This window comes from Mesoplodon densirostris, chromosome 2 (assembly GCF_025265405.1).
Source record: "Mesoplodon densirostris isolate mMesDen1 chromosome 2, mMesDen1 primary haplotype, whole genome shotgun sequence".
In the NCBI taxonomy this organism is placed as follows: Eukaryota; Metazoa; Chordata; class Mammalia; order Artiodactyla; family Ziphiidae; genus Mesoplodon; species Mesoplodon densirostris.
Window position 1 is genome coordinate 166,749,568 of NC_082662.1, and position 25,663 is coordinate 166,775,230.

General features: G+C 42.0%; 1 protein-coding gene across 1 annotated transcript in view; it reads left to right on the top strand.

The window, feature by feature from the left end:
* Positions 1–25,663, top strand: part of ADCY10 (adenylate cyclase 10) — a 98,463-nt gene that overhangs the window by 57,906 nt on the left and 14,894 nt on the right. Inside the window, exons 20-28 of the mRNA XM_060088611.1 lie at positions 62–352; positions 14,463–14,532; positions 15,327–15,558; positions 17,700–17,807; positions 18,315–18,496; positions 22,001–22,157; positions 24,184–24,388; positions 24,467–24,563; positions 25,103–25,218. Of these exons, the coding sequence (XP_059944594.1) occupies positions 62–352; positions 14,463–14,532; positions 15,327–15,558; positions 17,700–17,807; positions 18,315–18,496; positions 22,001–22,157; positions 24,184–24,388; positions 24,467–24,563; positions 25,103–25,218 (1,458 nt within the window). The remainder of the gene's footprint in view (positions 1–61; positions 353–14,462; positions 14,533–15,326; positions 15,559–17,699; positions 17,808–18,314; positions 18,497–22,000; positions 22,158–24,183; positions 24,389–24,466; positions 24,564–25,102; positions 25,219–25,663) is intronic.

Below are 25,663 nucleotides of genomic sequence, written 5' to 3' on the forward strand. Positions count from 1 at the left end.
AGAACTGATCTGTATTTTGTGGCAGGGACTGATTTGTTGCCCACTGCCTTTCTGTCCTTAGCCCATGGCAAAGAGGAAGAGCTCTGTGAGCTGGAAAGTGAGGTGATTGAGTGCCACATCATTCGATTCTGCAGCCCGATGATGCAGAAAACAGCCTATGAGCTGTGGCTGAAAGACCAGAAGAAAGCCATGCACTTGAAATGTGCCCACTTTCTGGAAGAAAACGCCCACAGGTGTGACCACTGCCGAAGTGGAGACTTCGTCCCCTTTCATCACTTTGCAGTGGACATCCGGCTCAACACTTTGGACTTGGATACCATTAGGAAGATGGCTAAGTCCCATGGATTTCAAGGTAAACTTTCTTCATTCCTAATTAGTCCTAACTATAACTGGGGAACGTGGAGACAAGACCTAGAAGAAGTGGGTCTGGACCATGAGGATTTCAAGTCCTCTGCAGGCTCGGGCACCACGAATGATGAGACGTGAGCAGCGTAGGTCAGCAGGGCAGGAAGTTGGGGAGTATACATGTAGCTGAGTTGGCAGAACCAATCTCACTGTGAGACTGTCAGGGAGGATTCGGGGGTAGGGACTCTGGCAAAATGGGGTTTGACCAGAGCCCAAATTAAAATGTCCAAAGGAATAAAACAGACCCAGCTTCATTCGCACCAAGGGATGGAATCCAAGGAGGGTAGTGGGTAGGGAGCGGGGTCTAACATGAAGTGGAGGGGGGAGCAAGATCCGAGAGGGAGTGGTGTTTCTTGGCAGGTAAAATGTTGATGCTCTGTCTAGTTTGAAACAAGGTTCCAGTGGAAAAAATATATGAGTGGGAGAGAATTAGCCAGGACTAAGCATGTCAGGGCCCCCAGAAAAGAGGGCTTGGGTTTAGGACAGGGATTCAAGACCATCTGAAATGCAAGTAAGAAAGTTACAAACTGATAGCACAAACTGGCCACATGATCTGGGAAAACGTAGTAAGGATTCAAGGGGCATAAGGGCCCAGGGACTCAGTTACTGCAGGCACGATGGATGTCAGATTTAGGGCAGCAGCGCCAACTCCAGCTCTCATTCGGGGGTGGCCAGGGAACACCCGGTGGACTTCCTGCCCTAGTCACAGGGTCTCCATGATTATGACTAATTCTGGTCAGGAAAACAGGCTACACATAGAGGACTCCTATCTTATAAGTATATGAAAAATTGGGAAAGAATGTATGTAAAGTGCCCAGCATATAGTAGGTACAAATAAATATTTTTTCTCTTTCTTCCTCTATTTTACCTGCATTCTCATTTCATTCTCTTATCAACCCTCCAAGGTAGAGGGTTATTTTCATTTTATAGATAAGAAAATTGATGTTCTGGAAGATTAGATAACTTGCCCAGTGCCACAGAGCAAGTAATAGACTTTATTCACTCCCAGGTCAGTCTAATTCCTGAGTTCATGCTCTACCATTACACTTGAGCTTCCCAAAGCACAGGACTGGATTTTAGGTAATACTGGCCAAGGAGACTGGAAGAGGTCCATAGATACAGCATGAGGTATGAATCAGAGAGTAAGGAAGGTGATTCCTTTGCAATACTTGATCAGGGAGAAAGCAGCTTTGTCCTGTGATTTAAGCCTATAATTGACACTGCACTAACATTTGCCAATCTCCCCTTTTAAAAAAAGAGAAATCAGGCTTTAAGTTCAGAGCCTTAGGGTCTATATATATAAAGAGAGTCTATACATGAAGGTTTCAAGTTTCTGAGGGTGTGGGCACAAAGATAATGAGATTCAGCATTAGTCTCATCCCACTGGGGCAGGAAGATGTCAGAGAGATGGACATGTAGATGAACCTAGTGTTTTTTACTAGTAGTTACTACATTTCCCCTCATGCAGTATATTTTTTCCAAAATTGGAAAAGTGTTATTATTATTATACTATTAGTGGTATACATGTAACATGATGTTGAAATTGAAATTTGTACCAAGCACCAGGATACAATGGATGTTGAAATCCAAAGTGAGGTAAATAGATGGATGTACAGACTCTATAAAAGAAATAGCTGAGAATCATTTATAATATTGGATCCTTCATCCACATTCAAGACGTAAAAATGAGGAATAGTGTGGAGAGGGCCAGGATTTGTGGAGAGATTTGGCAAGAACTGAGAAGGTACTGTGTACCTTCCTCAAGTGGGTTGCTTCCTTTATCACCTCAGTGCTAGGAAGATGTCTTCCTTGGAATCAGTTAGATTACACAGAAGACCTCACACCTAATGAGGCCAGAGTGGCCTGTGGCTGCACCAGGATCAACCTGCCCTCCCAGAGCTTGGGAAAGGATGTGTGAGGGTTTCCTATAAATCAGATATAACTCACCTGGGAGAAAAAGCCAGCCTGGCATCATTTTAAGTTGTTCCCAAGAGTACCCCTAGGAGTGTGAGAAGACCCCTAGTAGTGGGCTGCTAGAATAAAACAGGCACCAAGAGGGCAGGCGATGGAGAGCTGAAGAGGATGCCTGACTGGATCAAGGGATCTTCAGTGAAGGATCCCAACACAGGGCCATAGTCAAGGCATCAATGAAAGCATTAATAGGAGAGAGTCAACTGACAGAGATAAGAGAAAAGGGAAAGAATACACTAAGTCCCCATTATACGGACCTTCAAGTTGTGAACTTTCAAAGATGTGAACGTGCATTCGCATGTCCAGTCATGTAAGTTAGTTCACGTGTCTGGCGTACATTGTCATGTGTGCATCCTCTACAAGTGGTGGTGCTTTTGTGTACTTTACAGTACTGTATAGAGTACAGTAGTACAGTGTCTTTATTACAAGCCCAGGATGTCCAGAAGCAAGCATAAAAGCAGCAGTGATGTAGCTGGTACTACTGTACTTTTCAAGATACTGTACTGTAAGATTAAAAATGCTTTACTTTTGTGTTTGTTTTTTATGTATTATTTGTGTGAAAAGTATTATAAACTTATTACAGTACAGTACTATACAGATGATTGTGTTAGTTGGGTACCAAGGCTAACTTTGTTGGACTTACGAACAAATTGGACTTGAACGTGTTCTCCGAATGGAACTCATTCGTATGTAGGGGACTTACTGTATTCCAGACTCTGTGGGATCAGTGAGTCTTATTTTATATACACATTATATATATAAATAAATTATATATAAACTACATATATTATATATGTATGTTTTAATTATTTATTTGGTGAGGGGTAAAATCAGCTGGCAGTTAGCAGACAGTTCAGCCTGAGTAGTTCGTTGGTCTTAAGCAGGCTGGCTAGGGCCACCAAAGGAAACAACTCCAGTTATTTCAGGTTCTCCAATGTTCCTTAACCGTTTGACTCTGGAGCATATGTTACCAGATATCTCTAAGTCATATCTACTGATGTCCTTTAACAGAACCTCCACCTGAGTGAGACCAGGGCTTGGCTATTTCCCTTATAATTTTTCACCTATTTAAAAGAGTATCAACTAGACATCTTCACATAAAGACATTTTTTAGATTTCCTGAAAGTTTTACCATAAAAGCAATAGTCCCATGACCTACTGCCCTGCATATGTATCTTCAGTATTTCTTCTCAGGGGCAAACATTTTTAACTTAGCTGTTCCCTCTAGTCATTACTTCCATATACTAAGTGGTATGTTAATGCTGCCTTTTTAAAAATCAAATTTGACATCATCTGTTTTAGTCTTGCTATGGTAGGTAAGGATTTAACTCTATTACACCACTCTTGGGCACCTCTCCTCCAATATTGTTATAGAACTATCATTAGATAAATCAATCAAGTATTTACATTATTAAGACTATGAAAATGCTGTCCATTAGAGAACTAAGTAGTAATATACTGTGAATAGATTTCTTATTTTTAATTTAATTTTATTTATTTTTTATACAGCAGGTTCTTATTAGTCATCAATTATATATCAGTGTATACATGTCAATCCCAATCGCCCAATTCATCACACCACCATCCCCACCCACCTGCAGCTTTCCCCGCTCGGTGTCCATACGTTTGTTTTCTATATCTGTGTCTCAACTTCTGCCCTGCAAACCGGTTCATTGGTACCATTTTTCTAGGTTCCACATACCTGCGTTAATATACGATATTTGTTTTTCTCTTTCTGACTTACTTCACTCTGTATGACAGTCTCTAGATCCATCCATGTCTCAACAAATGACCCAATTTCATTCCTTTTTATGGCTGAGTAATATTCCATTGTATATATGTACCACAACTTTATCCATTTGTCTGTCGATGGGCATTTAGGTTGCTTCCATGACCTGGCTATTGTAAATAGAGCTGCAATGAACATTGGGGTGCATGCATCTTTTTGAATTATGGTTTTCTCTGGGTATATGCCCAGTAGTGGGATTGCTGGGCCATATGGTAGTTCTATTTTTACTTCTCTAAGGAACCTCCATACTGTTCTCCATAGTGGCTGTATCAATTTACATTCCCACCAACAGTGCAAGAGGGTTCCCTTTTCTCCACATCCTAGCCAGCACTTGTTGTTTGTAGGTTTTCTGATGATGCCCATTCTAACTGGTGTGAGGTGATCCTCATTGTAGTTCTGATTTGCATTTCTCTAATAATTAGTGATGCTGAGCAGCTTTTCATGTGCTTCTTGGCCATCTGTATGTCTTCTTTGGAGAAATGTCTATTTAGGTCTTCTGCCCATTTTTGGATTGGGTTGTTTGTTTCTTTAATATTGAGCTGCATGAGCTGTTTATATATTTTGGAGATTAATCCTTTGTCTGCTGATTTGTTTGCAAAAGTTTTCTCCCATTCTGAGGGTTGTCTTTTCATCTTGTTTATGGTTTCCTTTGCTGTGTAAAGGCTTTGAAGTTTCATTAAGTCCCATTTCTTTATTTTTTTTTTTATTTCCATTACTCTAGGAGGTGGATCAAAAAATATCGTGCTATGATTTATGTCAAAGAGTGTTCTTCCTATGTTTTCCTCTAAGAGTTTTATAGTGTCCGGTCTTACATTTAGGTCTCAAATCCATTTTGATTTTATTTTTGTGTATGGTGTTAGGGAGTGTTCTAATTTCATTCTTTTACATGTAGCTGTCCAGTTTTCCCAGCACCACTTATTGAAGAGACTGTCTTTTCTCCATTGCATATCCTTGCTTCCTTTGTCATAGATTATTTGACCATAGGTACATGGGTTTATCTCTGGGATTTCTACCTTGTTCCATAGATCTATGTTTCTGTTTTTGTGCCAGTACCGTATTGTCCTGATTACTGTAGCTTTGTAGTATAGTCTGAAGTCAAGGAGTCTGATTCCTGCCACTCCGTTTTTTTCCCTCAAGACTGCTTTGGCTATTCGGGGTCTTTTGTGTTTCCATACAAATTTTAAGAGTTTTTGTTCTAGTTCCATAAAAAATGCCATTGGTAGTTTGATAGGGATTGCATTGAATCTGTAGATTGCTTTGGGTAGTAGAGTCATTTTCACAATATTGATTCTTCCAATCCAAGAACATGGTATATCTCTCCATCTGTTTGTATCATCTTTAATTTCTTTCATCAGTGTCTTATAGTTTTCAGCATACAGATCTTTTGTCTCCCTAGATAGGTTTATTCCTAGGTATTTTATTCTTTTTGTTGCAGTGGTAAATGGGAGTGTTTCCTTAATTTCTCTTTCAGATTTTTCGTCATTAGTGTATAGGATTGCAAGAGATTTCTGTGCCTTAATTTTGTATCCTGCAACTTTACCAAATTCATTGATTACCTCTAGTAGCTTTCTGGTGGCATCTTTAGGATTCTCTATGTATAGTATCATGTCATCTGCAAACAGTGACAGTTTTACTTCTTCTCTTCCAATTTGTATTCCTTTTATTTCTTTTTCTTCTCGGATTGCCATGGCTAGGACTTCCAAAACTATGTTGAATAATAGTAGTGAGAGTGGACATTCTTGTCTTGTTCCTGATCTTAGAAGAAATGCTTTCAGTTTTTCACCATTGAGAATGATGTTTGCTGTGGGTTTGTCATATATGGCCTTTAATATGTTGAGATAGGTTCTTACTATGCCCACTTTCTGGAGAGTTTTTATCATAAATCTGTGTTGAATTTTGTCAAAAGCTTTTTCTGTGTCTATTGAGATGATCATATGGTTTTTATTCTTCAGTTTGTTAATATGGTGTGTCACATTGATTGATTTGCATATATTGAAGAATCCTTGCATCCCTGCAATAAATCCCACTTGATCATGGTGTATGATCCTTTTATTGTATTGTTGGATTCTGTTTGCTAGTATTTTGTTGAGGATTTTTCCATCTATATTCATCAGTAATATTGGTCTGTAATTTTCTTTTTTTGTAGTATCTTTGACTGGTTTTGGTATCAGGGTGATGGTGGCCTCGTAGAATGAGTTCGGGAATGTTCCTTCCTCTGCAATTGTTTGGAAGAGTTTGAGAAGGATGGGTGTTAGCTCTTCTCTAAATGTTTGATAGAATTCACCTGTGAAGCCATCTGGCCTGGACTTTTGTTGGTTGGAAGATTTTTAATCACAGTTTCAATTTCATTCCTTGTGATTGGTCTGTTCATATTTTCTGTTTCTTCCTGGTTCAGTCTTGGAAGGTTATACCTTTCTAAGAATTGGTCCATTTCTTCCAGGTTGTCCATTTTATTGTCATAGAGTTGCTTGTAGTAGTCTCTTAGGATGCTTTGTATTTCTGCAGTGTCTGTTGTAATTTCTCCTTTTTCATTTCTAATTTTATTGATTTGAGTCTTCTCCCTCTTTTTCTTGATGAGTCTGGCTAATGGTTTACCAATTTTGTTTATCTTCTCAAAGAACCAGCTTTTAGTTTTATTGATCTTTGCTATTGTTTTCTTTGTTTCTATTTCATTTATTTCTGCTCTGATCTTGATGATTTCTCTCCTTCTGCTAACTTTGGGTTTTGTTTGTTCTTCTTTCTGTAGTTCCTTTAGGTGTAAGGTTAGATTGTTTATTTGAGATTTTTCTTGTTTCTTGAGGTAAGCTTGTATAGCTATAAACTTTCCTCTTAGAACTGCTTTTGCTGCATTCCATAGGTTTTGGATCATCGTGTTTTCATTGTCATTTGTCTCTAGGTATTTTTTGATTTCCTCTCTGATTTGTTCAGTGATCTCTTGGTTATTTAGTAACGTATTGTTTAGCCTCCATGTGTTTGTGTTTTTTACGTTTTTTTTTCCCTGTAATTCATTTCTAATCTCATAGTGTTGTGGTCAGAACAGATCCTTGATATGATTTCAATTTTCTTAAATTTACTGAGGCTTGATTTGTGACCCAAATGTGATCTATCCTAGAGAATATTCCATGCGCACTTGAGAAGAAAGTGTAATCTGTTTTGGGGTGGAATGTCCTATAAATATCAATTAAATCTATCTGGTCTATTGTGTCATTTAAAGCTTCTGTTTCCATATTTATTTTCATTTTAGATGATCTGTCCATTGGTGTAAGTGAGGTGTTAAAGTCCCCCACTATTATTGTATTACTGTAGATTTCCTCTTTTATAGCTATTAGCAGTTACCTTATGTATTGAGGTGCTCCTATGTTGGGTGTATATATATTTATAGTTGTTATATCTTCTTCTTGGATTGATCCCTTGATCATTACGTAGTGTCCTTCCTTGTCTCTTGTAACATTCTTTATTTTAAAGTCTATTTTATCTGATAGGAGTATTGCTACTCCAACTTTCTTTTGATTTCCATTGGCATGGAATAACTTTTTCCATCCCCTCACTTTCAGTCTGTATGTGTCCCTAGGTCTGAAGTGGGTCTCTTGTAGACAGCATATATATGGGTCTTGTTTTTGTATCCATTCAGCAAGACTGTGTCTTTTGGTTGGAGCATTTAATCCATTAACGTTTAAGGTAATTATTGATATGTATGTTCCTATGACTGTTTTCTTAATTGTTTTGGGTTTGTTTTTGTAGGTCCTTTTCTTCTCTTGTGTTTCCCACTTAGAGAAGTTCCTTTAGCATTTGTTGTAGAGCTGGTTTGGTGGTGCTAAATTCTCTTAGCTTTTGCTTGTCTGTAAAGCTTTTGATTTCTCCATCGAATCTGAATGAGATCCTTGCCCGGTAGAGTAGTCTTGGTTGTAGGTTCTTCCCTTTCATCTCTTTAAGTATGTCATGGCACTCCCTTCTGGCTTGTAGAGTTTCTGCTGAGAAATCACCTGTTAACCTTATGGGGGTTCCCTTGTATGTTATTTTTCGTTTTTCCTTTGCTACTTTCAATAATTTTTCTTTGCCTTTAATTTTTGCCAATTTGATTACTATCTGTCTTGGTGTGTTTCTCCTTGGGTTTATCCTGTATGGGACTCTCTGCACTTCGTGGACTTGGGTGGCTATTTCCTTTCCCATGTTAGGGAAGTTTTCGACTATAATCTCTTCAAATATTTTCTCTGGTCCTTTCTCTCTCTCTTCTCTTTCTGGGACCCTTATAATGCAAATGTTGTTGCGTTTAATGTTGTCCCAGAGGTCTGTTAGGCTGTTTTCATTTCTTTTCATTCTTTTTTCTTTATTCTGTTCCGCAGCAGTGAGTTCCACCTTTCTGTCTTCCAGGTCACTTATCCGTTCTTCTGCCTCAGTTATTCTGCTATTGATTCCTTCTAGTGTAGTTTTCATTTTAGTTGTTGTATTATTCATCTCTGTTTGTTTGTTCTTTAATTCTTCTAGGTCTTTGTTAAAGATTTCTTGCATATTCTCGATCTTTGCCTCCATTCTTTTTCTGAGGTCCTGGATCATCTTCACTATCATTATTCTGAATTGTTTTTGTGGAAGGTTGCCTATCTTCACTTCATCTAGTTGTTTTTCTGGGGTTTTATCTTGTTCTTTCATCTGGTACATAGCCCTCTGCCTTTTCATCTTGTCTCTTTCTGTGAATGTGTTTTTTTTCCCACAGGCTGCAGGATTGTAGCTCTTCTTGCTTCCGCTGTCTGCCCTCTGGTGGATGAGGCTATCTAAGAGGCTTATGTAAGTTTCCTGATGGGGGGGGACTGGTGGTGGGTAGAGCTGACTGTTGCTCTGGTGGGCAGAGCTCAGTAAATCTTTAATCCACTTGACTGCTATGAGTGGGGCTGGGTTCCCTCCCTGTTGGTTGTTTGGCCTGAGGCAACCCAACACTGAAGACTACCTGGGCTCTTTGGTGGGGCTAATGACAGACCCTGGGAGGGCTCATGCCAAGGAGTACTTCCCAGAACTTCTGCTGCCAGTGCCTTTGTCCCCACAGTGAGCCACAGCCACCTGCTGCCTGTGCAGGAGACCCTCCAACACTAGCAGGTAGGTCTGGTTCAGTCTCCCCTGGGGTCACTGCTTCTTCCCATGGGTCCCGATGCGCACACTACTTTGTGTGTGCCCTCCAAGTTTGGGGTGTCTGTTTTCCCCAGTCCTGTCTAAGTCCTGCAATCAATTCCCACTAGGCTTCAAAGTCTGATTCTCTAGGAATTCCTCCTCCTGTTGCCAGACCCCCAGGTTGGGAAGCCTGACGTGGGGCTCAGAACCTTCACTCAAGTGGGTGGACTTCTGTGGTATAAGTGTTCTCCAGTCTGTGAGTTGCACACCCAGCAGTTATGGGATTTGATTTTACTGAGATTGCGCCCCTCCTACCATCTCATTGTGGCTTCTCCTTTGTCTTTGGATGTGGGGTATCTTTTTTGGTGAGTTCCAGTGTCTTCCTGTTGATGATTGTCCAGCAGCTAGTTGTGATTCTGGTGTTCTCACAAAAGGGAGTGAGAGCATGTCCTTCTACTGCACCATCTTGGTTTCTCTTCGTGAATAGATTTCTTAACAGAAGTTTATTTTTCCTAGAGTTTCTAGGAAAGTTCTTTTTTTGCAATGTCTTCTTTATAATATCCTGCTTCAATCTTGGCTGGACAGTCTGTCCATTACCCCTGAATCTCCCAAAGTGTGAGGTATGCTTTTTTTTTTAATATTTATTTTTATTTTATTTTATTATATTTTTGGCTGCATTGGGTCTTTGTTGCTGTGTGCAGGCCTTCTCTAGTTGCGGCGAGTGGGTCTACTCTTTGTTGCAGTGCACTGGTTTCTCATTGTGGTGGCTACTCTTGTTGTGGAGCACCAGCTCTAGAGCACAGGTTCAGTAGTTGTGGCTCACAGGCTTAGTTGCTCTACGGTATGTGGGATCTTCCTGGACCAGGGCTCAAACCCATGTCCCCTGCATTGGCAGGCAGATTCTTAACCACTGTGCCACCAGGGAAGTCCATGAGGTATGCTTTTAAGAAATGCTGGAGAAGGACATATCATAAGAGGTTCAAGGACACAGCATTAGCTATGAATCAGATAGTGAGGAAGTTGCTTACCTTTTCAATTCTCTACCAATCCTCATGTCCTTCCTAAAAACTTATTTTCTGACTCTTGATCCATTCCAAGGATCGACAGCCCATGGGCTCCCTCCTGGGCTCTTGCTCCACCTAATTCTTCTTGCTCCACTCCTCTCTTTCCTTGATCTTCTTGACATGTGGTGAAATCTCATTTAATGTTTCATTTACTCATTCAGCAAATATTTATTGGGTTTCTGATATATGTCAGACAGTGCTCTAGGCATCTTAGATGCATCAGGGAACAAAACAGCATTCTATTGGGGAGAAGCAAACAATGGAGAGAAAACATTAACAAAGAAGTAAATTCTATAGTATGTATAAGTGATCCCAAGGAGAAAAGCAGAAAAGAATGTTGGGTAGGGCAAGGGAGATTACGAGTGCAGAGTCATTAGGGTAGCCCTCAGTGAGAGGTAAGATTCATGGAAAGGCAAAGGAAATGAGGGATTTTATTGTATGGATGGCTGGGGAAGAGCATTCTAGGCAGAGGAGAGGGCCAGAGTAATGGCCCTAAGATAGGAATTGACCCCTTCCATTCTGTATATTGTGAGTTTATGCTTTCAAAAATTATTTTATTCTTGTTTTAATGGGGTAAAATGTGCTGGACCTGGAGCTCAGGAGATAAATAAGAGAGGTGAGTTTTTCATCTTGAACTTGAAGTCTTATTTCTGAGTCTTTGAAACCACAGGTGAGCAAGTACTATCTTTGCTTTTCTCCTTTCTTCTGAGAACCTACAAGCATTCCGTATATTTCTTTTCTTTTGATTTTTACAGGTCCTCTTTGAAGTAGGGAACTTTTAATATATTTCCTTCATAAATGAAGAAAATTGAGACCTAAAAATAATATGATTCACTCAAGGGGTAAATGATATGACAAAAATCATATCTTATGTATCCTGACTTTATTTGCTTTATTTGGCCAATATTGCTTTTCTCCGCATCTCATTCTATCACTATTACAATTTGAAATATAAAACAAAACATATAGGATGCTGAAGAAGGAATAGCATTTTATTTATTTTGTTTTATTTATTTATTTATTATTATTATTTTTGCTGTACACGGGCCTCTCACTGTTGTGGCCTCTCCCATTGTGGAGCACAGGCTCCGGACGCGCAGGCCCAGCGGCCATGGCTCACGGGCCCAGCTGCTCCGCGGCACGTGGGATCTTCCTGGACCGGGGCACGAACCCGTGTCCCCTGCATTGGCAGGCGGGCTGTCAACCACTGAGCCACCAGGGAAGCCCAGCATTTTATTTTTAATCATTGATTTTTTTTCCCCAAAAAACACGCATTTATTGAGTATCTATTTTGTGTCAGGCAGTGATCTAGGCATTGGGGATATAGTGGTGAAAATGGCAGACGTGTCTATTCTCATATATTGAATTTTAATAGAGGCTGATAGACAATAAACAATTAATAGAAGCATCAGGAGAACTTGGAGGCCTTGAGAAATATTCTGAATTTTATTCCAAATGGATTAGAACGCATTAGAAAAGTATTGATTAGAATTAGTATTGGCTGCATATAACAAGGACCCAGCTAGAGTGGCTTAAATTTATTATTAAAGTCCCTAAATGTATTTCTCTCTATGTAAAATGCTTGTCTCATCACTGGAACTGGTATGGAGGCTTCATGATCATCAGAGATCCTTGGTTCAAAATGGTAGCTGGAGTTCCAGACATCATGTTCACATTTAACACTAGAAGGAGGAGAAAAGAAACCAAAAAATGAAAGGGATGCCCCTTCCTTTTTCAGTAGTTTTCTAGAATTCTTCCTACCCAATACTCCCCTTATATCTCAAGGACCAATACAATACAATACAATACAATACGTCACATGGCTACATATCCAGTTGCAAGGGAGGTTGGAAAATGTAGCTTCCCCAAGTAAAATTGAGTTCTATTACTAAGGAGAAAAGGGACAATGGAAGTTGAGATAGGAAACAAGCAGTTTCTGCCACTGAGATCTGAATCATTTTTTAAAAATTATTATTTCATTTTTTTATTTTTGGCTGCATTGGGTCTTCATTGCTGTGCGTGGGCCTTTTTTTTTTTTTGTCTCTAGTTGTGGCGAGTGGGGGCTACTCTTCATTGCGATGCATGGGGTTCTCATTGCAGTGGCTTCTCTCATTGCGGTGGCTTCTCTCATTGTGGAGCATGGGGTCTAGAGCTCAGGCTCAGTAGTTGTGACACATGGGCTTAGTTGCTCTACAGCATGTGGGATCTTCCCGGACCAGGGCTCGAACCCGTGTCCCCTGCATTGGCAGGTGGATTCTTAATCACTGCACCACCAGGGAAGTCCTGAATCATGTTTTTAAAAACTTACTCTGCCTTCTTTATAGAAAACAGATTGAAGAGGATAGGAATAGGAGGGAGATCATTTTTTCACATGTGTCTAGATGAAATTTGGTGATGGACTAGGGTGGTGCTATAGAGAAGATGGACAGAAGAAGACGGATTCAGATATGTATTGGAGTAGACATAATGGGACTTTCTGATGGACTGAATGGGGATAAGGGTGAGGGAAAGAAAAGAATCAAGCACATTGTCTAGGTTTTTGCCTTGAGGAGATGAATATGGCAGTGATGCCTTGAGAAATGAATACGGCAGTGATGCTGACTAAGGCGAAACGTTGGTGGATATAGGTTTATGGAAAAGAGATTCAAGAGTTCGGTTTAGATCATTTTAATTTTGCAATTAGGCATCCACGTGGTAGCTGCCAAGGAGACACTTGGATATATGAGTCAGTAGGTAAGGGTTGATGTCAAGTCTTAAAGATGTAAAACCAAAAGTCATTGTCATGTGGGTAGAATTTAAAGTCATGGGCAGGTGAAATTATCTAGGGAGAAATTTGGATGGAGAAAAGAGCCCACAGTCAAACTGAGGCTTACCAAAATTTGGAACATTGAGAGAGGAGTAGGAGCCAGTAAAGTGAGCAACCAATGAGGGAGGGAAACAAGGGAACGGGTATTATGAAAGCCGGTGAAAAAAGGGAGTGGTCAGTTGTTGTAAATGCTGCCAAGAGGTGTAATAAGATGCAGACAAAGTTGTAACCTTTGGATTTAGCAACTTGGTTGTCACTGGTAACCCTGACAAGAAAGTTTTAGAGGAATAGGAGGATAAAGGCATAATTCAATTTATTCAGCCTCTAGTCACTAGAGATAAACTGGACAGCAGACTATGAGAGGTGGGCAAATTAATCCTTATACAGTGTGATAAAGGATGATGATAGAGGTCTGCATGGGGTCAATGGGCACACACAAGTTGAGGCACTAATTCTATGGGGCAAGGGCACAGAAAGCTTTCAGAAGAAGGTGATAAGTATCAATATGAATTTTATAAATTAAAAGATCTGTGGAGTAATGCATTCACCTTGGAGTCAGGAGACTTCCATTACGAACAGATATATGATCTGAGACAAGTCCCTTCCCCTCTTTAGGAGTCTTCCTTCTCCCTGAATGGAGAAGTGGCTAGATTTCAACAATCCTCATTTGTTTTCTGTTTTAAGATCATTATGGAATTTTCTAACCTATTGAAGTCTAGATAGACTGAAGGTTTTAAATTCAAGGCTCTCAGCCCTTAAGTTAGCCCTTTGGGGTATTCCATTAATTGTCTGTATTTCTCCATTAGAAGCTGACATCGCTTTCTTCAGCATCATTAATTCATAGTTTGAATTACTGCAGGGTAAATTATTTAGGATAATGTTATCATCTAAAACAAACCCCAACATTTCAGTGGGCTAACACCGTCGAATGACAGTTTTTTTCTGCCCAGGTAATGATCCAATGAGAATGTTGTCAAATAGCCTTGAACACAGTCAGTCAGGGACACAGCCTCACTGACTATGTTGTAGATTTGCTATCCCTTAGATCCCCACAATTAATTTGTTTTCCTTTGGAAAGAGAAGGTGGTGAAGATATCTAACCATCTCAATTCAGAGGTGACATATATTTCTTCTGATGGAATCCCATTTTCAAACTAAACACATGTCTTCACTTAAGATGCGTTGGGGACTGGAAAATGTAGATCCTGGCTGGGCAACAACAACTTTGTCGTGGAAGGGGAACAGGAAGCTTCAGTGGACACCAGACATCTCTGCCACATGAACATTTCAATGACCCATACAACTCACTTGTTTGTTTATTTTCCAGCTGAAGAAAAGATCACCTTTTCCAGAATAGAGACTTCTAAGAGATCTGAAATATTTTCCGAAAATCTCAGGTACAGGCTTCTATAATTGTTTAGGAAGTAGAGCATGAACAACTGGCATTAAATTCAGAACACTGTTAGAATCATTTTTCTGGCCAGTACTCTGGGTCTTTTAGGCAAATCAGAGGGTGTGTGTGGTGAGTTTGGTCAGTAGTTATGTAATGGAGCGGGAACCTATGGGCCCTTCCCAGGACAGACCCCCTCCCCCATATCCTTTGCTGTAGCTCCTCTTTGGGTTTTTTTTGTTCTGTTTTGTTTTAAATATTTATTTACATATTTCGTTGCACTGGGTCTTAGTTACGGCAGGTGGGCTCCTCAGTTGTGGCATGTGGGATCTTTCGTTGCGGCAAGCAGGCTCTTCGTTGTGGTGTGCGGGCTTCTCTCTAGTTGTGGCACACAGGCTCCAGAGCACGTGGGCTCAGTAGTTGCAGCATATAGGCTCCTTAGTTGTGACAGGCGGGCTCCTTAGTTATGGCTCACCAGCTCCTTAGTTGCAGCATGCATGCATGTGGGATCTAGCTTCCTGATCAGGGATCAAAACCGGACCCCCTGCATTAGGAATGCAGAGTCTTAACCACTGCACCATCAGGGTAGTCCCTGTAGCTCCTCTTTGAAGTACCTAGATAATAGTATATGATGCACACTTCCTGAGTTGTTTTACAGATGCTAAAACCACCACCAAATGGAAGAAATCTACATTAGATTTTCTTACCTTGCTCTTTTATTTGTTTTTGAAGATATCTTCATATCAAACACTATACTACATCTACAAATTATTACTCCTATTTATTTCTGCATTTGGACAGTTCTGAAGAAATAAGAGAAAAGATCTTGAGTTTCTTTGACCTTATTATATCAAAAATGAGGACATCTGAGAATGACATCATCCCTCTGGAATCTTGCCAGTGTGAGGAAATCCTAGAGATTGTCATCATGCCTCTGGCTCACCATTTTCTGGCTTTGGGAGAAAACAACAAAGCCTTATATTACTTCCTAGAACTTGCGTCTGCTTATCTCATCTTGGGTGATAATTATATGGTAAGCTGTTTCTGCCCAGATCCCCTCCACCTTTGAGACAGACCTACAGCCCACAGGACCAGAAAGAAAGCTCTAGTGTTTTTTTAAAAATTATTATTACTTCATGTTCTTGATTCTGAGCAGCAACCCCTTCTTTGAAAATCAAATTGCTCAGAAAGGAAATGGCCTGAGATTGTGAAAAAGTCAGAACAAACCACAACTAGCATTATACATCATTTAAAATACTGCCGTCATTAGAAACTTGCTATGAATTGTCTACCTACATGGGACCCTGGTTTCAACTCTTCAGTTTCAGTAGAGTCTTCCTCAGTAATGTCCCAGCCGCATTTGCTCTCTGTCTTCCCCAAGTATCTGTCAGCACAAAGACCTGTAGGTCTTTGAGTAAGCACAAATCTAGTTTTAGTCTTGTGACCCCTGAAGGGGCTCACTCACTTTGGTCTTCATGTAACTTGTGCTAACTTATCATACATACCTTTAGGCCACCAAAGCCCTAGTGACTATTTCTCTAGGATAATTGTAAATAACCTTCCAGGGCAATATGCCCTTAGAAATGTGGGGATTTGATACCTATAATGAAATAAAAGAATTTATTTTTAAGTAAGTTGGGAAGCGCCGAGCTGAATAAAGCTAAACAGATTTTTGTACTACAGATATTTCAGGGTCTTAATATGCTAACATCCATAGAAATCTCCCAGAGGGTTGGGCTAGGACTGAGACATATTTTGTCTCTCAAACTTATTTGACCTTAGACCACTTTTCATAGAGCAGCTGGCTGACTCAGCTTCCACGAGCTCACCTGAGGAGACGCCTCTCTGGGCGGAGCCTCCTACACCCGAGTAGCTATGGCTGCCACCCTTGATGCCTGCACTTGTGGACTGTTTCCGATTTTACAGTTGTGGCCTGATTAAACTCCACACCTTAGAGTTATATAAAATTTAAAAATGAAACCATTAAAAATGTCAGTAAGCTGTGGTTCTCTCAAATATTTATGAACAAAAGGTTCCTGTGGGGCCTCCCTGGTGGCGCAAGTGGTTGAGAGTCCGCCTGCCGATGCAGGGGATACGGGTTCGTGCCCCGGTCTGGGAGGATCCCATATGCCGCGGAGCGGCTGGGCCCGTGAGCCATGGCCGCTGAGCCTGCGCGTCCGGAGCCTGCGCGTCCGGAGCCTGTGCTCCGCAACGGGGGAGGCCACAACAGTGAGAGGCCCGCATACCGCAAAAAAAAAAAAAAAAAAAAAAAAAAAGGTTCCTGTGCATATTTTATACACATGTGTGAAGAAGGCAGTAATGTGGCCAGTGAGTACCAGGAAGAGAAGATTTAGGCAGCCTTGGGGGCTAACTTACTAAACCTGTGCTCACCCTCATCTCATTATCCAGGGAGTGACGAATGTTCAGGAAAACAATGATTGGAAGCAGAGCCCCAGTGCAGGATCCCAAAATGTGCCATTTGCTTCCCCGTCTCCCAGCAAAGAAACCTTGTCTCCCTCTTTCTGCATCCAACACATACGCCTTAGGCTGCATGAGACTTGGGGACAGTGCCTCACCTTATTTTACTCTTCAAGTCTGACCTTGCCTTGGTGTTTACAAGTGCCAAGACTCTCTTCGCGATGTCATAGGACGTTGAAGATGAAGGGAGAAATGTTGCTCAGGGCCTTACCTTCCTCTTCCACTTCCCAATGATGGCCCTGGCAAAAGAAATGGGGGTGGTTCATAACTCATTCCAAAAGTAGAGGCTGGCTTGTCATAGATGTGAGGATGCCCTCAGGAGCCATGAGTACACTGTTGGAAATAGGGAGGTTGGCGATGGAATTACTCAAAGAGGGCAATCGCCCCGGGGAAAACTTCAGGTAAGGTGACTTACAAGACAACATGAGGAAAGGAGGAGGTTTCTATATTCATCCTCTAGAATGAGAGATTCAGTGGATCAAGAGGGACATGAAGGTGACCCATATCTTCAGCAGGAACTTTCCCCACCCTTTCTGTCTAGAGTTTGAAGGACTCTGATCAGGAGCTGAAGGAAGAGATGGAGGTGGGAGCTGGGTGGTCCTGCTTCTCTTCCTTCAGTAGAGTCTGGGGCAATGGCCCCTCTGTGGTCCCAATCCCTGATGACTCAATACCTTCTACTCCTTGTGCTGGTTGCAGGCTTACATATATTTGAATGAGGGAGAGAGGTTGCTGAAAATTCTCAAGAAGGAAAAATCTTGGAGTAAGACTTTTGAGTGGACTACCTTTTATACCCTCAAAGGTCAGGTAAGAAACCATTAGAAACGTGGTTCATCTGTTCTTTATCACTGGGGCTTTACGTAGAAGAAGTAGTAGAAGTCATCCCTATGCTTTCTACATCCTCCTCCCATCCTCTGCCACAGATCTTTCCCAAGACTCCAGAACCCCAAGCCCTGGGCCTCAAACCTCCTCACCATCCCTTGTCTGCAGCAAGATGATCTTTAGCCTCTCAGTTGACAGCTTTATGAAATGTTTTTCTAACAACCTCCCAAAAGGGACAGGAATAGGTAAACATTTTCTCAGAGGTAGATGATGAACAATGAGGATGCAAAGTCCTAGTCATTCAACCATCCTTCCACAGATACATCCAAGAAACATTTCCGATTGTGCCAGGCACAGGGAGATCTTGTTCCTGGGCCTTAAATGACCTTTTTTGGATAAGATTCCTTAACTATGTATTTTTGGAACATACCAACCAAGCCTAGAATCACTGCTTTTCTTCTTTTCCTTTCTTCCCCTTTCTTCTCCTTGTAGGTCTGTTTCAACATGGGCCAGATGGTGCTTGCCAAGAAAATGCTGAGGAAGGCCTTGAAGCTCCTCAATCGAATCTTTCCTTACAACTTAATCTCCTTGTTTCTCCAGATGCATGTTGAAAAAAACAGACACTTTCATTATGTGAATCAGAATCAGCAGGCCCAAGAGAGCTCACCTCCAGGGTAAGGAAGGAGCTGGGGAGAGCTGGGTGTCTCATCTCACTCCCCAGAGGAGAGAGAGCTACACATAGTCCAACAGTCAGCCCCCAAAGCCTGGGCCTCTAGCGGGCGCAAGGAGTCCTGGTGGCTCACTGGTGTGGGAAGGGATGAGTGGGAGCGGGGCTCCCAGGCCAGGGCTGGGTTGCCTCAGAACAACTTAACAGGCAGCTTTTGCCAAAGGGAGTTCAGGTGACAAAACCTTAAGGGAGCCCTTTGCAAGGTGAGCTCCAGTGCCCCTCCCCACTCATCTTACCCACTAACCCCTCTGGCCATCCATGTTCCAATGGGAATCTGCACCACCTGTTCCTAGACCCTCAGTCACAAGTCCTCTTCCAATTCAGTGCTAAAACCCTGGGTATTGTCCCTGCCCCAAAGAAAAATGGCAGGTCCTGAAGACATCTGCCAAAAGACAAAACAGCCCACCCATTTTTGTAACTCTATATAGATACATGGGTTACATGGGGTATCCACTGGTCAAGATTATACCATTAAGATATGTACATTTCAATGTATGTAAATTTTATCTATAAAAGAACTATAAAAAATAATGAGGTGGGGGGCTTCCCTGGTGGCGCAGTGGTTGAGAGTCCGCCTGCCGATGCAGGAGACACGGGTTCGTGCCCTGGTCCGGGAAGATCCCACGTGCCGCGGAGCAACTGGGCCCGTGGGCCATGGCTACTGGGCCTGTGCGTCCAGAGCCTGTGCTCCGCAACAGGAGAGGCCACAACAGTGAGAGGCCCGCGTACTGCAAAAAACAAAACAAAACAAAAAACAAAAACAAACAAAAATAATGAGGTGGGGTAGGAGAAGGAAACAATGAGTAGAAGGACAGATGTAATAAGAATGTTGATAGTTGCTGAAGCTGGATGCTGGGTACATGTGGCTCATTATATTTTTCTGTTTTACTGTGTGTGCATGTTTGAAATTTTCCACAATAAAAGTTTTAAAAATGTATTCCACCGGGCCTCCCTGGTGGCGCAGTGGTTAAGAGTCCGCCTGCCGATGCAGGGGATACGGGTTCGTGCCCCGGTCTGGGAGGATCCCATATGCCGCGGAGCGGCTGGGCCCGTGAGCCATGGCCGCTGGGCCTGCGCATCCGGAGCCTGTGCTCCGCAACGGGAGAGGCCACAACAGTGAGAGGCCCGCATACAGCAAAAAGAAAAAAAAAAAAAAAAATGTATTCCACCTACCTAGCAATTCATACCAAGAGAGATGCCACCTAGTTGGGGATCTGGAGAGCTGGCAGTAGATCTCTTCCATCTTGGGAGAGGCCAGCTGCAATATTCCCACAGGTTCTGCCTGAAATACAAGTATCTATTTCTATGGGCAAATGGCTGCAATTCTTGGGCAACCCCACCAAAAACTGCCTTCCCCAGTTTCCTGGAAGTGTTCCCTTGACTATGGGGGAGGCTGGGATGGAAATAGGGTGCAGCTGAGCTCCTTTGCAGGCTGGGGACAGGCTCCTGAGAATCTAAGCTTGCTGCCTCAGGAGACACCAGGAGGGGGAGGGGCGGGGAGAAGTTCAGCAGAGATCTCTCGGAGAGGTAAGAGAGAATTGGAGTTTGGGTCACAGAGGGCTGCCAGATGAAATAAAGGATGCCTAGTTGAATTTAAAATTCAGATCAATAATACATGATTTTTTTTAGTATACCTTATATCACACAAGATATTTAGGACATATGCATTCTAAAAGAATTGTTTTGAAATTCAGATTTAACTTGGCATCCCATATTTTCATTCCCTAAATCTGACAAGCCTAATGTACAGCCATATTTTGTAAAAGGAATAAGAAGTACCTGCACAAGAGGAGAAGGTGAAAAAGTGATGATCAGGAAGAAACTACAGAACAATTGGCTTAAAATGCTGTCCAGTCGAAAGGTTCTCATCTCAAAAATAAGGACATTAAGAAACAATATTTAATGTCAGAATTTCTACAGCTTCATGAACTCCCTATGTTATAAGGGATTTTACCTTCTCCATGTTTCCTTAGAAACTAAAAAATAACTTCCACAACAGAATGAATGCCATCAATGTCTAAACTGAAAGTACCTGGAATTCTTCTTTAAGAATCTCTAGGATATCTTCCTTTCTTCTCATCTTTATTTAAAATCTTCCTTTTTTTTTTTTTTTTTTTTTTGCGGTACGTGGGCTTCTCCCTGCCGCGGCCTCTCTGTTTGCGGAGCACAGGCTCCGGACGCGCAGGCTCAGTGGCCATGGCTCACGGGCCCAGCCGCTCCACGGCATGTGGAATCTTCCCAGACCAGGGCACGAACCCATGTCCCCTGCATCAGCAGGCAGACCCTCAACTACTGCGCCACCAGGGAAGCCCTAAAATCTGCTTTTTGATAGTTATTTCTAGTTATATTTTGTTTTCTTGACTTTGTTAAATTACTAATATTGCAGCCAGTTTAGGATCCCATTTTTATCACAAATAGAGAAGATTGGGGGCTAAGTTACCAGTTAAATGACTTGTGGACGCTGAGGCTGAGACCCCAAACATTCTCGGTAGGTGGTCAGCCATCCTTCCCTTGAATAATTCCAGCACAGGAAGTTCACCATCTCCTGCAACATTCCACTCCGTTGTCAGAATGTGTTTTAGTCTGTTTGGACTGCTGTGACAAAATACCACAGGCCGGGTGCCTTATTAACAGCAGAAGTTTATTGCTCACAATTCTGGAGGCTGGAAGTCTGAGGTCCTAGTGCCAGCGTGGCTGGGCCGGGGCCCTCTTCAGGGTCACAGGCTTCTTGTCGTATCCTCACATGGTGGAAAGGGGCCAGGAACTCAGCTCAACAAAGGAAATGAGCCTTTTAAACAAGCCCATTCTGCTGTGGTCTGAATGCATCCCCCAAAATTCATAAGTTGAATTCTAACTCCCAAAAGTGACGGTAATAGTAGGTGGGGCCTTTAGGACATGATAAGGTTATGAGGGTGGAGCCTTCATGACTGGGATTAGAGCTCCTATAAAAGAGACTCCACAGGGCTTCCCTGGTGGCGCAGTGGTTGAGAGTCTGCCTGCTGATGCAGGGGACACGGGTTTGTGCCCTGGTCCAGGAAGATCCCACATGCCACGGAGCGGCTGGGCCCGTGAGCCATGGCCGCTGAGCCTGCGCGTCCGGAGCCTGTGCTCCGCAACGGGAGAGGCCACAGCAGTGGGAGGCCCGCGTACCGCAAAAACAAAAAACAAAAAGCTAATGTATCAATATACATATGTATAACGGAATCACTTTGCTGTACAGCAGAAATTAACACAACATTGTAAATCAACTGTGTCAATAAAAAAATACTATGCTGAAAATGAAAAAAAAAATTGACGTGCATGTTAATTTCCACGTAAAGGAAACAGGCCTCAAACTCAAGTCTGTTTTGACCCCCAAGCCAGTAGTGAGGACTCTGCCCCTGCGCTTCCCTCAAGCATGCTGGTGGCGATACCTTCTTCTTATGTCCCATGTGTGTACTTTATCTAATAGGAAGAAGAGGCTGGCGCAACTTTACCAGCAAACCACTTGCTTCTCCTTACTGTGGCAGATCTATAGCTTAAATTATTTTTTGCACTACAAGTATTATTGCCACCTGGCAGTCCTGATGCAAGTGAATACTGCCCTGGAAACTCAAGATGATTTCCAGGTAGGGTAGCTGCTTTTTACGTTTCTGAATCTCATTTGGAGAGAAAAGCCTAGTGAAAGCCAATCAAAATTCAAAATCATGAAGATTTAATAAAAACCTTCCAGACTAGATTGTTCTGCTGAGGCTAGCAGTTGTCAAACATTTTGGTCCCAGGATCCCCTCATACTCCTAATAATTTAGGACCTCAAAGCTTTTTATATGGGTTTATATATTTATATTTTTTATATGGGATCATATATTTTTATGGGGTATATCTATTGATACTGTCATATAAGAAACAAAAACTGATACTTTAAAAATATTTTTTTAAAGAAAATAAACCCATGACATATGAACATAATTAACATTTTCATTGAAAAAAACTCTATTTCCCAAAACAAAAAATTTTGTGAGAAGAATGGCAGGTATTACATTTTTGCAAATACCTTAATGTCTGACTTCACAGAAGACAGATTCTCAATCTGCTTCTACTTTCACTTCCTTGTAATGTCACATAACTCTCCGTTGGAAAACTCCACATTGTACTTGTAAGAGAATGAGGGTGAAAAAGGAAAATGTAACAGGATAATTCTTTTAAAAAGATAAAATCATTCCCTGGCAGTCCAGAGGTTAGGACTCCGTGCTCTCACTGCCGAGGGCCTGGGTTCAATCTCTGGTCGGGGAACTAAAATCCCACAGGCTGCACAGCATGGCCAAAAAAAGTAAAAGTAAAAGAACACGCAGCAAAGATGTTATTGAGCTCATTAAAGTTAGTGAAAGTTAGTGAGAGAACTAGTAAGATGTTACAACTGGTTCCCAGGAGAATTTAATTTATGAATGTATACAAAACTAGTCTAGTCACAGGGCAAGAATAGAATCACTTGTATTCCACCGAACATTTCTATTTCTATGAAAAAGAATCATTTACATTACTACCAGTTTCCCAAAGGCAGTGAAAGGCAGAGATAACCTTGATGAGTGAGCTAGACAGGACACGCACTGAATTTTTTTTGTTTTGGCCCATTTCAAGTTCTTTCACTGTTTTTCCTGAAAAACTGCTACACACAAAACAAATGGTCCACAAAACATTCTCCCTTCTTTCTGAAGGTTTTACCATGCACTGTTATCATTAACCAGTCTTTTGCTAATTATTAAACTTAAATGGCCAGTTGAAACAAACAGTTCTAAGACTTCTTCCAGCACTGGTTAAGACTGGGGTGGCAGGTATTGGGGATAATATTCATTTAGCCTTCTGAGCTTTCTGGGCAGACCTGGTGACCTTGCCAACCCCAGCTGCCTTCTTGTCCACTGCTTTGATGACACCCACAGCAACTGTCTGTCTCAAGTCACGAACAGCAAAACGGCCCAGAGGAGGATAGTCAGAGAAGCTCTTAACCCACGTGGGTTTGCCAGGAACCATGTCAACGACGACAGCATCACCAGATTGAAGAGTTGTTTAAAGAGTAACCACCTTCTCTTCAATCTCCCAGTTAAGTTTAGAACTAGAGTCCTTAACATTTTTTTGAAAGCAAACAAAACCAAACCAACCTTCCTTTATTGTTAAACAACAAAAGCAATACATGCTTGTTATAACAATAAATTAAACATCACAGAAATGCATAAAGTAAAAAGTCCCTCAAATCTCTACTACAACTGCAACAAATAGGTAACTGCTTTTTATAGTTACCCATTTGGTAGTTTGGAATGAATCCTTCCAGGCTTTTTGGTATGCAGTCATATATCCACACATATAAGCTATTGCTTTTATTTTTCACAAAAATTAAAATTCATATATTTTGTTTAAGGACCCTGTGTGGGCAAAAGGGGCCATTGAGCTTGTCCTGGATCATGCATTAAATAGGTGGCAGAAACTCAGCTGGATTTCTGTATCTAAGCCTATGGTTTTGCCAAATGTCGGGCTCCATTCCCAAGCTTAATAAATCCATGTTTACTGGCAGATGATTGGTGATATCCTGGGCTTTCTGCTTCGGGTTCCATCCCAGTCTTGCCCCGTCTCTCCTCTTCTCCTCCACTGCTGCCGTTTCAGATCATTAAGGCCTACCTGGACTATTCACTGTACCACCATCTAGCCGGCTACCAGGGCATATGGTTCAAATATGAGGTCATGACCATGGAGCACATCTTCAACCTCCCCCTGAAACGCGAGGGTGTTGAAATCATGACCTACGTGGCTGATACACTTTGCTATATCAAGTTCCTAATGGGTCACTTGGACTTGGCCATTGACTTAGGTAAGACCTGGCTGGTCAAGAAAGAACTTGCAGATACAAGTAATGCCCAGAAATATACTGGAATTGTTTTCTTCCCAGGCTCTCGAGCCCACAAGATGTGGTCATTGCTTCGTAATCCCAACAAACACTATCTGGTCCTCTGCTGGCTTTGTAAATCCCTCTTCTTGAAAAACAGGTATTTATCTCAAGGCATTTTCCAAAATTAGAGGAAGAAAGCCATATTAATGGAATGTTCTGGGTTTACTTAACCCCGGCCATAGGGTGGGGCAGGAAGTAAGGTTTACCAGAAGCTGATGTAACTGATAATCATCATCCTTGGGATACCACTACTCTATCACAGGCATCACCTCTAACCTGGTTGCTCTGGCCAGTGGCTGGAGGAGGGTCACACAGTCAGCCCCACTGTGGGAATCAGGCCTCCACCACTGCCAGGTGGAAGAAAGGGAACAGTCTCACAGGGGAGGCAAATGCCCAGAGAATAGCAGCCAGGACCAGAGGCACAGGCCAACTTGGCCTGACTCTGGCCACCCTGATAGAAAGGTCCAGGAGAGAACAGTTTGAACAGAGAGCCAACTTGAGATTTAGGAGTGGGATTGAAGTCTGTTGAAGAATCGTACTTGGTCCTGAATGGCTGGGCAGGACTGAGACTAGGACTGAACTTCCTTCTCTCCCCACACACTATTTTTTAATCCTACCACCTTTTCTTATCCATAGATACAAGCAACTGATCCAGGTGCTGGGGTGGCTGTGGGATCTTTCTGTAGCAGAAGAGCATATCTTCAGCAAGGCATTTTTCTATTTTGTCTGCCTGGACATCATGCTTTATTCTGGTGAGCATGGCCTTGGAATTTGTAAGAAACTGGGGGGATAACACTTGCGTTGGTGTGGTGTGGCAGGTGACAGGGCTAGGGCTTTGAGACCACTGGGTTTCTGGCTAGAAGGTGCAAGGATTGCAAGGGACCAATAAGGAAGAGAATTTAGAATTGAAGCTGCCAGTTAAAGTGTCAGATCATTTGTCACACAAGTGATGGTGACTGACTGTATCTTACTATGTGGCTTCTACTAGGGCATTTAATTTTTAGCAGGACAGACTTAGAGACTTCCTGCTTGAAAATGAAGGGTAGGGCTGCTAATGGTGAGGTGAGGGTTCCAGGCACTGGCAGCTGTTAGTGATTTGGAAAACAAGTTCTTTCCTGATAACCTTCTTGTTACACCAGGTAGGCAGGCCTCAGTGTACATATTAAACCAGAGGGGCCAAACTGGGCATTCTTTTTC